Source organism: Pollachius pollachius, assembly GCF_949987615.1.
Source record: "Pollachius pollachius genome assembly, chromosome: 8".
Lineage (NCBI taxonomy): Eukaryota > Metazoa > Chordata > Actinopteri > Gadiformes > Gadidae > Pollachius > Pollachius pollachius.
In genome coordinates, this window is record NC_136941.1 from 3,258,252 (window position 1) to 3,274,079 (window position 15,828).

At 49.7% G+C, this 15,828-nt stretch overlaps 1 protein-coding gene across 3 annotated transcripts in view; it reads left to right on the forward strand.

Moving 5' to 3' along the window:
- usp19 (ubiquitin specific peptidase 19) overlaps positions 1–15,828 on the forward strand; it is a 34,984-nt gene that overhangs the window by 3,470 nt on the left and 15,686 nt on the right. For 2 of the 3 annotated variants that reach the window (XM_079740829.1, XM_079740827.1), the window contains exons 3-13: positions 3,201–3,329; positions 3,796–3,932; positions 4,476–5,117; positions 5,759–6,134; positions 8,396–8,552; positions 8,638–8,709; positions 9,409–9,524; positions 14,096–14,328; positions 14,645–14,837; positions 14,960–15,093; positions 15,284–15,442. In XM_079740829.1, the coding sequence (XP_079596955.1) occupies positions 3,201–3,329; positions 3,796–3,932; positions 4,476–5,117; positions 5,759–6,134; positions 8,396–8,552; positions 8,638–8,709; positions 9,409–9,524; positions 14,096–14,328; positions 14,645–14,837; positions 14,960–15,093; positions 15,284–15,442 (2,348 nt within the window). The remainder of the gene's footprint in view (positions 1–3,200; positions 3,330–3,795; positions 3,933–4,475; positions 5,118–5,758; positions 6,135–8,395; positions 8,553–8,637; positions 8,710–9,408; positions 9,525–14,095; positions 14,329–14,644; positions 14,838–14,959; positions 15,094–15,283; positions 15,443–15,828) is intronic. The other variant, XM_079740828.1, reaches the window with a different exon arrangement.

Here is a 15,828-nt window from a genome sequence, read left to right on the forward strand (position 1 = left end):
TAGTCTCTCCTCTCTCTCTATTCCACTGTCTCCCTCTCCCCTTCTACAGTGCTGTAGTGCCAGGACTGCAGAGGGCTGCAAGTGCTCTCTCTAGTGATAACTTACAGCCCACATTAGCTAATACACCAGACATTAAATGCTAACTGACGGAATCCTTATCTTATATACCAGCTAGCATGCCTAAATGCTACCCAACGGCATCCTTAGCTTATATACCAGCTAGCACGCCTCAATCCTAACTAATGGCATACAAGAGATAATATACCAGCTAGCATGCTCCAGTGGTAACCATCAGTCTCCATTAGCTAATAGACCAGCTAGCGTGCCTCAGAGCTAACTAATAGTATCAATTAGCTTATATACCAGCTGGCGTGCCTCAAAGCTATAATACGGCATCCACAAACGTATGTAACAACTCGTGTTCCTCAGTGCAAACCAATAGCAACCATGAGCTTATATACCAGAAAGCATGCCCCAATGGTAACCAACAAGCTTATATAACTCCTCATTAGCATCCGTAGCAGGGTTTGTTTTGTTAATGGCAGGACAGAAGGGGCTGGGGGGAGATGAGAGGATAATAGTGCTGATGTTCATGTTAGTGTGCCTCAGTGTAAACCCTGACTGTAGCTCACAGATGGGGGGGGGGGGGGGGGGGGGGAGCTTGGTGCCTTGGCCCATGTGTTCTTGCCTCTTGTGGATGCTGACTTGATGCTGAACGTTATCTGATCCGACGAATCTGAAACGCAGTGAATGAGGTTACATGGTCGGCACCCACGTTGGAGCCAATGCAAGTGTTCTTGTTCCTGTTGGTTTTCTACTGACGTAGTATTCTCCTGCTATCTCGCGGCCATCTGGGTTGCTAGACGTGACGAAGCTCAATGGGATGGATGTGCCTAATGAGCGCGTGGCCGGCTACTCTGTGACTGCGTCCATCCTCCAGGGATGTGCGTCCCGCTAGCTAGGGTATCATATGTCCCGTGAAACGCTAGTTTGTCCTACAGGGTGAGAGGCATTCATATACCGGTATTGATGAATGATATGATAGATAACCAGTATTGATTCTACTGTGTGTAATATGAGAGTAAGAAATGAATGGTTTACCGGTTCCACCATGTCGATTAAGAGCTTAACAGGGGTTGGATAGTCTCTTGGTTCTGGCGTCCAGGGTGAATCCTAGATGGTTCTGTCTCCAGTCCACCTCTGTAGGCATCCCTAGCTCTACCTGCACCTTGTATGTAAAAAAACACTTTCAAATGTACACTCTAAGTGACCAGGTAAATGAATCAGAGACGCTAACATGATGTGGTTTATGTTCTTTGAGCATCTGACTCAATAAGTCAATCAGCAAAATTCGTTTATGTGACGACCTGAAGATTAAAGGTATCCAGTTGCGTCCGATGACCTCACCTGTGCCCAACTTTTTCCTGATGGTACAGTAGAGGTACAGCTACGATACAGTACAGCTGTGGTACAGTACACTACAGTAGAGCTACGGTACAGAAGAGCTACACTTCAGCCATGGTTCAGTACAGGTACATTACAACCTTGGAGAAAATGCAAGCCCCTCAGGCTGCAGGGTATTGGGTTCTGCGCACGACCTTTCACGAGCGGGAGAGGGCGAACGAGCTCAACACGAGTAGGCAGAGGACGAGAGAGAGGGAGTGTAAGGGGGCTAGAGAGAGAGAGAGAGAGGGGGAGTCCATGGGAAAGTGGGGTCTCTCTCACCCTCCTCAGAATAAGCCAGAGCATGGCGCTGCACTAGTGACTGCTAACTGCCCCATGCTACAAGCAGAGCTTCTGAGCTGGATCTCACTATGAAGGGAGGTAGGTTGCTTTTATACCCTAGCTTCATTTGGTTGAGATTTAAGAAGGGTTGGTAAGGTGCTTTGGATTAGTGTCGGTGAACAGTGCAGGGTCTGAGGTTAACTTGGCCCCCAGCCAATGGTAGCCACCAGCGTCTAACCACACGGGTGTTTGTGAAATAAAGATGAAATGCACAAGCAGAAAAAAAACATGTTTCCAGTTGTGTTGTTCCAGATCCAATGTCACCAGTTTGATTATGATGATGAGATACATCTGGTCCTCCTAATTTAAATAATGAAAGTAAACTGACGGCGAGGGTTTCAGTTCAAAGGACCGCGCTGGCATGGACCTTGGTCCATCCTGTCTGCATTGTTCCCTTTAGTTTCACTTTCTCTTTACAACAAGGCAAAAGCAACGTGTAGCAGGAAAGAGAAACTCTAATCAGCATGACTGGGTGGATTGGTTGAGGTTCCTTCAGAGTGTGTGTGTGTGTGTGTGTGCAAACGATCATGCCTATATTTACCTGTGTCACTGTTGATCTGTCTGAAAGCAGTGATCTCTCTCTGATGTGGGATTATATTTGTTTTCCTCTGTGGGTATTAAGACTATTTTGAGGAAATAGGGGGTAAAACCGTCATCCCATTCAAGTTAAACTCCAAATAGCGTTGTATCGCGTTACGTCACGACATCTGTGATAGGGTGTGCATTGCAGAGGAGCCGGGAGATAAGACCAAACCAGTTGGTGGCAGCGCAGACAAATCCAAACTGGACCAATCGCACCCTGCTTGTATGTGGCCGTGGATCAGCAAGGCCTCATCCTTTGGCCGTGGGAACTCACGCTCCCGAATCAGACACCACGTCTCACTTCCTCTTCAAAATGTTTCAACTCCGCTTTTTATTTGCAGTGTTAGATTATATCGGTCACTGACGCCGTAAATAGGAGGATTCAACATAAAAAACCGAAGGACGTAAGGGTGAAAGGCAGTCCGTACATCTATTAAGGATCGAGGTTTCAACTGATCTTTTCACGCTAGAGTTTGGTTACACAGGTTATCAGATTCCAGACCACGGCTCATTGCCCGGTTATCTAAATCCTACTGGTTTTAGCCTCCTCTGCATGGTTCTGATTGGCTCTTGCCCTCTGTGCCTAGTTCTGATTGGTTCTTGCCCTCTGCCTTTTTCTGATTTGCTGTTGCTCTCCATACCTGGTTCTGATTGGCTCTTGCCCTCTGTGCCTGGTTCTGGATGGCTCTTGCCCTCTGTGCCTGGTTCTGATTGGCCCTTGCCCTCTGTGCCTGGTTCTGATTGGCTCTTGCCCTCTGTGCCTGGTTCTGGTTGGCTCTTGCCCTCCGTGTCTGGTTCTGATTGGCCGTCGCTCTCTCTGTGTGTGTTGCCAGATGTGTTTGTGGACTGGAAGCAGAACGCCAACGAGGTGATCGTGCGTCTGCGCTGCGGAGACGGAGTGCAGCGGGCGGAGGACGTCCGCACCACCTTCACAGACACCACATGCCACGCCCACTTCCCAGGTACGCCGCTGTGCTACACTCCTAACTCGTCACGCTAGCGTGGAAAGGACCACAGGACACTGTAGCCGGGCTACTCCACAGCTCCAGAGAATAACAAATGAGTAGAAACCAGACTCAGCCATCGATCCAGCATGAAGCACACAAGCACACACTGGACAATGTATACGCCATTTTGACCTTGGACACACGATCAATGTGTTGCATGCATGGTCCATAAGATTTGACCGTTGCTGTCAATGCTGACATTTACATTATGTGGTTAAGTTAAGAATTTGAAGTCTAATTCACTGTTAGACCGTTACTGTCCTGCAATTCTGCTGTCCTGCCGTCTGGGTTGGATGAAGCTTCTTGCCTTTGTTACGTCCTCCGAGGTTTATCAAGGGGTTTCCATTGATCCACCGACCCGGTGGTGTTCTCCTATCTGACCCTGTCCCCCCCCCCCCTGTGTTTGACCTCTGACCCCCAGATGGGCGGCAGTGGGAATGCCGCCTGCAGGAGGAGATCGAGGCGTCCTGCAGCCGGGCTCAGTACAAGGAGAAGGCCGGGCTCCTGCTGCTCAACATGCACAAGAAGATCCCCTTCCACATCTGGCCTTCACTCATGGTGAGGCGCTCCTCCTCCTCCTGCTGCCTGCAAACCAGCTCGCCTGGGGGCAGCCCTAGTGTGCCCCCCCCTGGTCCTTTAAGGAACAGGGGTTCACCCCTAAAAAACATGGGTGCACCCCTGTCCCTTAAAGGACCATTGGTTCACCCCTGGTCCTTTAAGGAACATAGGTTCACCCCTGGTTCCTTTTTAAAGCGCATGGGTTCACCCCTGATTCCTTTAAGCAACAGGCTCCTGTAAAAACAATAACATCAATTCATTTAAGGGGCCCTATTTTAGGGGCCCCAGATGTATGGGTGACTACTTCGGTTGGTACAGTCCACTGGCTACACGCTGTTGGTAAAAAAAGGATTGTTTTGCAATTTTAATTGAAGAAAGATACGCTATGATTGCGAGGTTGATTTTCCTTTAAACAGTGGTTCTGTATCTTGAGCACTGAACTGCTCAGCACATAGATATAAATGCAATGCAATGAAGTAAGTAAGAATAGTTTTTGGGCCCTGTGGTTGATTCTGACTTCCTGCTCGTTCCTCTCTGCTTCAGTCCAACAAGAAGGAGAAGGTCTCCGCCTCGGCAGAGAACAAGAACGGCAAGCAGCACACCGCCGCCCCGTCGCCCAAGGCTGAGACCGGCCCCGCCCCGCCCACGACCCCCCTCCCAGAGCCCCGACGGGGGGGCGGGAGCAGCAAGGCCGAGAGGAACCTCAAGCGCTCCCTGAAGAACAAACAGCAGCAGCATGCGGGCGAGAGAACCTCGGAGAAGCCCGCGGAGAGGACGCCGGAGCAGACCTCGGAGAGGACCGCGGTGCAGCCGGACGCGGGCGAGGCCACGGCCACCAACACCACCACCACGGCCACCACCACCACCATCACCACCACCACCACCAACACCACCAACACCGGCCGCAGCCCCCGGGCTCCAAGCTCCGACCGGCAGCGCGGCCTGGAGCCTAGCCCGGCCAAGCGGACCCCCCCCGTGCCCGCTCCCTCGCAGACCACCGCCGCGGAGGGGGGCGGCGCCGACACGGAGCGCCGCCCGCCTCCCGAGGCCGCCGCGGCAGCAGCCAATGGGAAGGCGCCACACGTGCACAAGCCCGCGGGTCGGTGCCTTTCAGCCAAACCAGCACAAAGCGGGGAGAAGAACGTGCAGGATCACCGCGCCGCCCACCTGCCCACCAACACTCAGGTGACGGCACTGCTACTGGTACTTAATCATGTCTACAGGACTACTAAAACACCAACATGTCTACAGTAGAGAGAGTAGCGCCTTTCCTACGCATGACTCCATGTGTGTCATCGGTACTTTATCATGTTTACAGGATTATTAAAGCAGTATTGACTAGCACCTTTCTCAAACACTGAGGTGACTCCCTCCTGCGTATTAATGGTACTCTTTATCATGTCTACAGTATAATGCACAGAAAATTTATTAACACGCCAACATGCCTACAGTAGAGCGGCTACCACCATTTTTAAAACACTTAACACAAAGGTTAGGGTTTATCCTTCATGTGCACAGTATAAGCAATATACAGTCTGCAACATCTATCTAATCATATATTCTTTATGCACAGGACCTAATATATTCTTTATGCACAAGAACAATTGTTCCTGTCTGGGATCACTCAAGTACCGTTTTAGTAGCGATATGACACAGGTGAAATATGGGATGTTTGGTTAGTGTACTATTTCGTTGAGGGACCAAAGACAAACCCAAATAAAGTAACATACTCAAGAGTCAAGATGTTGATGACTAAGCGCTGCTCTATGCAGAGCCGTTCCTCCAGAGCCTGGTTCATTTTTATTTTATTTATGTTTCTGCTCCAGGGAGAAGAGGGTCCAAGCCAGCCCTCAGACACAGAGCTCAGGCCTGGGTGGGGCCCAGAGAACTGTCCTGGTCTACCTCCAGCTACCCCGCAGGTCCCGTCGGATCTCCTCAACAACGGCTCCCCTGGTCCGGAGAGAACGCCCTGCGAGCCCCCGACACAGAGGACTACTCTGGGGGCCGGAGACGAGCCCGCCGGGGAGGGGTACGACCTGGGGTCTCTGGACCACCCTGGGGACGGGGCGACCGGGTCAGCGTCGGCTCCCGGTCCGGACGCAAAGCAGGCCGAGCCGTCCGGCCCCCGGCAGGAGAGGGGCGACGGAGAGGAGAAGAGAGACCAGTCAAAGGAGGAGCCTCTGGACACCGACACCACCGGCGGTGAGTAGAGAGAGAGGTCCCCTACTGGGCTTGTGGATGTTCAGCTAGAGCTTAGCATCGTGAGGGTTAGCCAGATCGAGCTATACCGGTGAAGCGGTCCATGTTGCAGCTGTAGCCTCTTAATAACCGGTGAGATCACTACTATAGTTTGAAGTTGTCTTAAAGTCCATGTAGCAGTTCTTACTAAAGACACGCACCGCCTGGGTGGCGCTGCTCTCCTCCTCCTCCTCCTTCACAAGGAGACTTGTGATTGATGTTGTTTGAACCGGTTTATTTACTTTGGAGCAATGTGACTCACTGAGCCGGTGTTCCATGCTGCCATGCCAGAGATATCCTGAGTGTGTCTGTGGCGATGGCTGGTTTAACCTGTGCACATTGATGGCTCAATGCACCACAGGTGTGCAGCCTCACTCGGGCCAGGGGAGGCTGCTTAAACCAGCCAACAACCACAAACACTGCACAATCCATTAGTACTGTTCCATGTCTTGGAGTACGATGCAAAACTATTCAAATGTCTGCAAGTCAAAAAAAACAGCGTATTTCATATTTTCGTATTTGTGGTTAGCAAGATGCAATACATGTGCATGCGTATATACAGTGGGGCAAAAAAGTATTTAGTCAGCCACCAATTGTGCAAGTTCTCCCACTTAAAAAGACGAGAGAGGCCTGTAATTTTCATCATTGGTAAACCTCAGCTATGAGAGACAAAATGAAAAAAAAAAAACAGAAAATCACATTGTCTGATTTTTTTAAAGAATTTATTTGCAAATTATGGTGGAAAATAAGTATTTGGTCACCTACAAACCAGCAAGATTTCTGGCTGTCACAGACCTGTAACTTCTTCTTTAAGAGGCTCCTCTGTCCTCCACTCGTTACCTGTATTAATGGCACCTGTTTGAACTCCTTATCAGTATAAAAGACACCTGTCCACAACCTCAAACAGTCACACTCCAAACTCCACTATTGCCAAGACCAAAGAGCTGTCAAAGGACACCAGAAACTCAATTGTAGACCTGCACCAGGCTGGGAAGTCTGAATCTGCAATAGGTAAGCAGCTTGGTGTGAAGAAATCAACTGTGGGAGCAATTATTAGGAAATGGAATACATACAAGACCACTGATAATCTCCCTCGATCTGGGGCTCCACGCAAGATCTCACCCTGTGGGGTCAAAATGATCACAAGAACGGTGAACAAAAATCCCAGAACCACACGGGGGGACCTAGTGAATGACCTCCAGAGAGCTGGGACTAAAGTAACAAAGGCTACCATCACTAACACACTACGCCGCCAGGGACTCAAATCCTGCAGTGCCAGACGTGTCCCCCTGCTAAAGCCAGTGCATGTCCGGGCCCATTTGAAGTTTGCTAGAGAGCATTTGGATGATCCAGAACAGGATTGGGAGAATGTCATATGGTCAGATGAAACCAAAATAGAACTTTTTGGTAAAAACTCAACTCGTCTTGTTTGGAGGAGAAAGAATGCTGAGTTGCATCCAAAGAACACCATACCTACAGTGAAGCATGGGGGTGGAAACATCATGCTTTGGGGCTGTTTTTCTGCCAAGGGACCAGGACGTCTGATCCGTGTGACGGAAAGAATGAATGGGGCCATGTATCGTGAGATTTTGAGTGAAAACCTCCTTCCATCAGCAAGGGCACTGAAGATGAAACGTGGCTGGGTCTTTTAGCATGACAATGACCCCAAACACACCGCCCGGGCAACGAAGGAGTGGCTTCGTAAGAAGCATTTCAAGGTCCTGGAGTGGCCTAGCCAGTCTCCAGATCTCAACCCCATAGAAAATCTTTGGAGGGAGTTGAAAGTCCGTGTTGCCCAGCGAAGGCCCAAAAACATCACTGCTCTAGAGGAGATCTGCATGGAGGAATGGGCCAAAATACCAGCAGCAGTGTGTGAAAACCTTGTAAAGACTTACAGAAAACGTTTGACCTCTGTCATTGCCAATAAAGGGCATGTAACAAAGTATTGAGATGACCTTTTGTTATTGACCAAATACTTATTTTCCACCATAATTTGCAAATAAATTCTTTAAAAATCGGACAATGTGATTTTCTAGATTTTTTTTTTTTTCATTTTGTCTCTCATAGCTGAGGTATACCTATGATGAAAATTACAGGCCTCTCTCATCTTTTTAAGTGGGAGAACTTGCACAATTGGTGGCTGACTAAATACCTTTTTGCCCCACTGTAAATGCATTCATACAACTGGATGGCTAGTAAAAGCATGTGTTGTTTTGTTCCCCCAGCTCCGGAGCCTATGGTGAATCTGAAGTTCGTGAAGAACGATTCGTACGAGAAGGGAACCGACCTGATGGTGGTGAACGTCTACGTGAAGGGTGTGTGTCGCGAGTCGGCCAGGGTGATCTTCAGGGAGCAGGACTTCACCCTCATCTTCCAGACCAGGTGAGGACCCGAGCTCTGCTCCCTGAGCTCTGCTGCAGTACCGTACAACAGCAGTGTACTACAATCTGTCTATTTCCTGTTTCAGCGACGTCAACTTCCTGCGGCTGCACCCAGACTGTGGCCCGAACACGGTTTTCAAGTGGCAGGTCAAACTCAGGTGAGAGTTTTATGAATGAGTTCGTCCTGTTTTGAAATGGATCGTTTTTAAGAAGGGAAAACGACACAACAAGAACTACAATGTGTTTTTTAAAATCGCACTACAAACCCGACCATCCCTGAGAAAAATTCCAGAGGTAGATTATGTATAGAAAAGTATTCACTACTTCATGAGAAAGCTCAAGCCAAACCCTGGTGAAAGAAATCCTGATAGACCACACAGCTGTGTCCTCTGGGCCCGCTGGGATGTTTATCATTCAGCAGATGCTCAGGGCCTGATATCAACTAAATATTCCTGCAGCTAAAGCATCTCCAACCGTCTAGCTAGGGATCGTTTCAGAGATCGATTCTCCGCAGAACCGACTCAGGGCTAAACTGTGTTTTATAAATGAATTATTCAACAGCAGTTGGTAGCTCAGTCCAGCTGTACTTTCACTTTAGTCCCTTGTGATAAAGTTATTTGATGTGATTCTACATATTTGCTATTGCCCAGTAATGATTTAGATGATGTTTTCTTTTCCAAAGCATTGTAAAGACATAGTATAGAAATCAATCGATTTATTAAGGAGCCTGAGCTAGTAAGCCCTTGTTTACACAGGTAGGCTGAGTATAGCGGGTATCGAACACGGAACCTCTCATCTCGGGAGTTGAACACCCTCGCCTCTCTAGCCTCTTGAGTGTTGTCCCCCCTCCCCCACAGGAACCTGATCCAGCCGGATCAGTGCAGCTACTCCTTCACCCCCTCGCGCCTCGACGTCTCCCTGAAGAAGAGACACAGCCAGCGCTGGGGGGCCTTGGAGGCCCCCGTCCCACAAGGTCTGTTGCCCGCTTTCTTCCGGTCCCCAGACCGTCCCCCAGACTGTACCCCAATCACTGTGCTAGACACTATTGACTAGCAGGCAGTCTGCTGCTAGACAGTAGTGACTAGCGGGCAGCCTGCTGCTAGACACTAGTGACTAGCAGACAGCATTCTGCTAGACACTAGTGACTAGCAGGCAGCCTGCTGCTAGACAGTAGTGACTAGCAGGCAGCCTGCTGCTAGACAGTAGTGACTAGCAGGCAGCCTGCTGCTAGACACTAGTGGCTAGCAGGCAGCCTGCTGCTAGACACTAGTGGCTAGCAGGCAGCCTGCTGCTAGACACTAGTGACTAGCAGACAGCATTCTGCTAGACACTAGTGACTAGCGGGCAGCCTGCTGCTAGACAGTAGTGACTAGCGGGCAGCCTGCTGCTAGACAGTAGTGACTAGCGGGCAGCCTGCTGCTAGACAGTAGTGACTAGCGGGCAGCCTGCTGCTAGACACTAGTGACTAGCAGGCAGCATTCTGCTAGACACTAGTGACTAGCAGGCAGCCTGCTGCTAGACACTAGTGACTAGCAGGCAGCCTGCTGCTAGACACTAGTGACTAGCAGGCAGCCTGCTGCTAGACACTAGTGACTAGCAGGCAGCCTGCTGCTAGACACTAGTGACTAGCAGACAGCATTCTGCTAGACACTAGTGACTAGCAGACAGCATTCTGCTAGACAGTAGTGACTAGCAGGCAGCCTGCTGCTAGACAGTAGTGACTAGCAGACAGCAATAATCGTGATTTCAATATTGACCAAAATAATCATGATTATGATTATTTTTTCCATAATCAAGCAACCCTATGCTGCACACTGCTACCACACACTAGACTGCCTGCTAGTCACTAGTCATCCGAGCGTCATGTTTATTGCCCTGCCACCTTATGCACAGCCAACCCGTCTTGGCCTGGTGTCTGATGGCACGCCAGTGATGCATGTCCCTCTCTCTGTAGTCACTGCACTCTGGGACTGATGATTGTATAATCATCAGTCCCAGAGTATTGTATCAAAACCTGACAGGTGAAGTGCTTCACGATGTATAGCATCCATATATGTTAGAGGCTAGGGCCGTGATTCATACGAGTATGAGCAGTAATGCAGGATCTACTGTGTGGTCCCGTTGCACTATGTTATAATGTATTAGCAGTAAGGCAGGGTCTACTGTGCGCGGTCTCCGTACCTGTGGTCACATTACCCTATGTTCGGATGCTCTTGATGGGAGCATGTCTGCTCAATGCCCTTGAGGGCTCTGGTGAGCCGCTCTGGGGTGAACCGCTCTGGGGTGAACCGCTCATCAAACTGCCCAGAGAGGGCCCAACTTGGAGCTAAATCTGCTAAAGTACATCCTCCCTCCTGGTTTAGATTATTGTTCAGTTTAGGGTCCCTGACAAATAAACATAATAAATTAAAATTCCATGTCAAGTCTTGGACGTCAAGGGCGACTAGATCCTAAAATAAGACATTTCATCTTAACCGTGTGATATTCTGCGTAGCACCATATTTGGTCACATCCCGGACGAGAAACATACTAATAGCTGCCTAGCTCCGGGATATAGAAGGACCTTCCTAAAATACAGTCTGCACACGCTACGTCAGCTCTGAGCGCTAACGGCTAGCCGCCATGTGACCCAGACAGCAGCCTGTGGTTGGTCGAGGCTGTCCATTAGTCCACGGCGGTATTGAAGTGATGACAGCATGGCCACCAGCTGTTCTTAAAGACCCATTCATGCACATGCATTCATGTGTTTGTCGTCGTGTTCGGGCCCGTGTGCGGTGCTCATCTAGGGTCAGCTTGGGCTCGCTCTCGAGGCAGGAATCCGAGCCCTGCAAGTCATCCAGTAAGAGGATCTGGGAGCAGCTCCTCCCTGCCAGCTTCACATTAACAGCGCGCTGCAGTCAAGGCCTGCAGCCGTCTTCAGTCTATCCACCCGATACGCTCTCGAAATACACCGTCGACCCTATATACGCGCCGTCAAATCAATTAAGAGTCACCCTGGAGGGACTGCTTGTATGGGTGGACTTGTGCCGCCCTTATTTTGAAATGCAATTCAAGCGATTTGAAAATCTTGATTTTGCTGGATGTCCATATATTAATAATGGAAAGTTACCAACAATCGATGAATTAGACATGCTCCTGAGGGAAACCTGTTTTTAATTGATGAGCTCTTATCGGTGAGGGATCGGATTTCAAGCCAAGTTTAGCTCCTACGATACAGACGATCTGATTATACTGATATCCTGAGAACGACGCTCAATATCAAACAAGGTTCAAACGATCAGACTGGCTGATCAGTGATACGGGAGTCACAGTATTTGGTGATCGACACAGGGATTGTATCTCTGTTGAACCTCCATATCCTTTGCCTCATAGCATAATTGCCTAGGTCATATTTTGGCCAAAGTGTGATACCTAACTTCTCCTATGGCTGCTGATTCACGGCCTCATTGGCTTTATCCTAAACCATCAGAGTGCTTTGCTATGAGGCTAACAATATGTAAAATATTACTATTTTACTGTTATATCATGTAGGGGTAAGGGGGCACCATTCTCTAGGAGGCCTACAGCTAGACTGGGGACATTGGGGATCGAACCCAGAACCTTTAGTGCTGGGAGTACAAACACCATAACCACTAGACTAGGCATCCCAAGCAAGGCTTCCTAACCCCCCAGGATGTAGCTAATCCAGTGGTGCCCGCTGGATTAGATTAGTGCTGCACGATTAATCGAACCGCAATCGCTATATCAGCCGTTGCGACTGTATAACCGCAGAAGGCTGCAATTTAATAAAAAAAATAATAACAATAATAATTTGTATTTTCTTATTTATTCTATTTATTTTATTTAGTTGTGCTATTGAGAAAACCTAACAACTTTGCACTGCAGAAATGCCTTTTATTTTGAAAAATATATTTTATTTATTTAATTTTGTAAAATATTGTTATTTTGAAACCAGTACTGTACACATTTTTTAGTTTTTGTATTTTTAATGCTAGTTTAAGTTTGTATGTTTGAGTTGATAAATAAACATTTTAAAATTGTCAGTAATCTGTGTGCATTTTTCTTGATAACCAAGTAAGTAGACTCATGACACCATTCGTTTATTATATCGCTATCGCAATATTGTCCACAATAATCCCAATATGACTTTTTCACCAAATCGTGCAGCACTAAATTAGACACATCCTTCAGGACCAGGGTGTTATGAAGCTGGATTAGATACATCCTTCTGGAACAGGGGTTTATGAAGCTGGATTAGACACATCCTTAAGGAACAGGGGGTTATGAAGATGGATTAGATACATCCTTCAGGAACAGGGTGTTATGAAGCTGGATTAGATGCATCCTTCAGGACCCCAGGGGGTTATGAAGCTGGATTAGATACATCCTTCAGGAACAGGGGGTTATGAAGCTGGATTAGATGCATCCTTCAGGACCAGGGGGTTATGAAGCTGGATTAGATACATCCTTCAGGAATGGGGTTATGAAGCTGGATTAGATACATCCTTCAGGAACAGGGGGTTATGAAGCTGGATTAGATACATCCTTTAGGAACGGGGTTATGAAGCTGGATTAGATACATCCTTCAGGAACAGGGGGTTATGAAGCTGGATTAGATACATCCTTCAGGACCAGGGGGTTATGAAGCTGGATTAGATACATCCTTCAGGACCAGGGGGTTATGAAGCTGGATTAGATACATCCTTCAGGACCAGGGGGTTATGAAGCTAGATTAGATGCATCCTTCAGGACCAGGGGGTTATGAAGCTGGATTAGATGCATCCTTCAGGACCAGGGGGTTATGAAGCTGGATTAGATACATCCTTCAGGACCAGGGGGTTATGAAGCTGGATTAGATGCATCCTTCAGGACCAGGGGGTTATGAAGCTGGATTAGATACATCCTTCAGGAACAGGGGGTTATGAAGCTGGATTAGATACATCCTTCAGGACCAGGGGGTTATGAAGCTGGATTAGATACATCCTTCAGGACCAGGGGGTTATGAAGCTGGATTAGATTCATCCTTCAGGACCAGGGGGTTATGAAGCTGGATTAGATACATCCTTCAGGACCAGGGGGTTATGAAGCTGGATTAGATACATCCTTCAGGACCAGGGGGTTATGAAGCTAGATTAGATGCATCCTTCAGGACCAGGGGGTTATGAAGCTGGATTAGATGCATCCTTCAGGACCAGGGGGTTATGAAGCTGGATTAGATACATCCTTCAGGACCAGGGGGTTATGAAGCTGGATTAGATGCATCCTTCAGGACCAGGGGGTTATGAAGCTGGATTAGATACATCCTTCAGGAACAGGGGGTTATGAAGCTGGATTAGATACATCCTTCAGGACCAGGGGGTTATGAAGCTGGATTAGATACATCCTTCAGGACCAGGGGGTTATGAAGCTGGATTAGATACATCCTTCAGGACCAGGGGGTTATGAAGCTGGATTAGATACATCCTTCAGGAACAGGGGTTCCCCCCCTGCTGTCGCTGCTCCCCGGTGACGCCTGACCACAAGCTCCACCCTCCTCTGTTCAAGGTGCAGTGGGTGGTGCCAAGGTGGCTGTACCCTCCAGGCCCGCCCCCATGGAGCCCAGCAACCAGCCGGGCAGCAGCCAGCACAGCCTGCCCCCCAAGGAGGAGCCCCCGCGCCTGGCCGACGACCAGCCCAAGGGCCCGCCCCCCCGCGGCGGGGATGACAACGGCGGCGGAGTGGACTCGGTGGCGCCGCGCTCCGACCACGTCGCCAAGCTGGAGCCCGCCGTTACCACGGTGAGCCTACCTACAATAAGTACATTTATCCGAAGGGAGAGAAACAGCAATGTATCGACGTCGGTGCAGTAAGGATGTTCATAGAACCAACCCAACGATCACTAGGTTAACCCATTCCCCATGTACAACAAAAGATAGCTAGGATAAGATGCTACACGATGCTAAGTACTATTTTAAGTGCCAGGACGTACAACAGGTGCATAAGAGGGGTGAGGGGGTTAAGGGGAAAGGCTATGCAGAGTCTAGGTGAACTCTGAACAGGTGAGTCTTTTGCGTAAACTGGTTCATGAAGCGTTGTGTCTGTTCCCCCCCCCAGCCCAAACCCACCTGCATGGTGCAGCCCATGGCCCACGCCCCCCCGGCCAGCAAGGAGCAGCTGGAGGAGCACGAGGAGAAGAAGGTGTGTCTGCCCGGCTTCACGGGTTTGGTCAACCTGGGCAACACCTGCTTCATGAACAGCGTCATCCAGTCGCTGTCCAACACCCGCGAGCTCAGGGACTACTTCCACGGTGGGTCACGTGACCGGGCTGGGCCGCACGGGATTGGGATTGGTGGAGGAGGGCGGGGGAATCTGAGGGCATGGGGGCAGGGCCGAAGGGCTTTGGCTCATGTGTGTGTGTGCGTGGTGCAGATCGGGCGTTCGAGGCAGAGATCAACTGCACCAACCCCCTGGGAACGGGGGGCCGGCTGGCCATCGGGTTCGCCGTGCTGCTCAGAGCGCTGTGGAAGGGGACGCACCACGCCTTCCAGCCCTCCAAACTCAAGGTCTGCTCCCCCTACACAGCCTCACCAGCCTACGCTCACCTACCTGCCTTCACCTTTCCAAGCTATCCTCTCTCTCTCTCTCTCTCTCTCTCTCTCTCTCTCTCTCTCTCTCTCTCTCTCTCTCTCTCTCTCTCTCTCTCTCTCTCTCTCTCTCTGGTTGTGTGTGTCTGATGTCTCCCTCTCCCTCCAGGCCATCGTGGCCAGCAAGGCTAGCCAGTTCACGGGCTACGCTCAGCACGACGCCCAGGAGTTCATGGCCTTCCTGCTGGACGGCCTCCACGAGGACCTGAACCGCATCCAGAACAAGCCGTACACCGAGAGCGTGGACTCGGACGGACGCCTGGACGAGGTACCCCCGCAGCGCTGGAGGGCGGGGGAGAGGGAGGGTGCTAGGTTTAGGGAGAGGGAGAGGGACTGTGGCCTGGAGAGAGGTTCAGGTTTAGGGAGAGGGTTAGGTTAAGGAAGAGGGATAGATAGAGGGTTAGGTTTAGGGAGAGGGTTAGGGAGAGGGTTAGGTTTAGGGAGGGTGCTAGGTTTAGGGAGAGTGTTAGGTAGGGTGTTAGGTTTAGGGATGCCAGCAGGGCTGTGTCCACGGTTGGTGCTGGAGAAAGAGGGCTGGTGTTTGTATTTCACATTATAAATATGTTGTGTGTTCGTTCTCCATACTGCACAGGGCTGGACACGGCCCCCCGGCTGCTAGCACAGTGCGGCTGCTTGCCCGTTTATTTGTTTAAT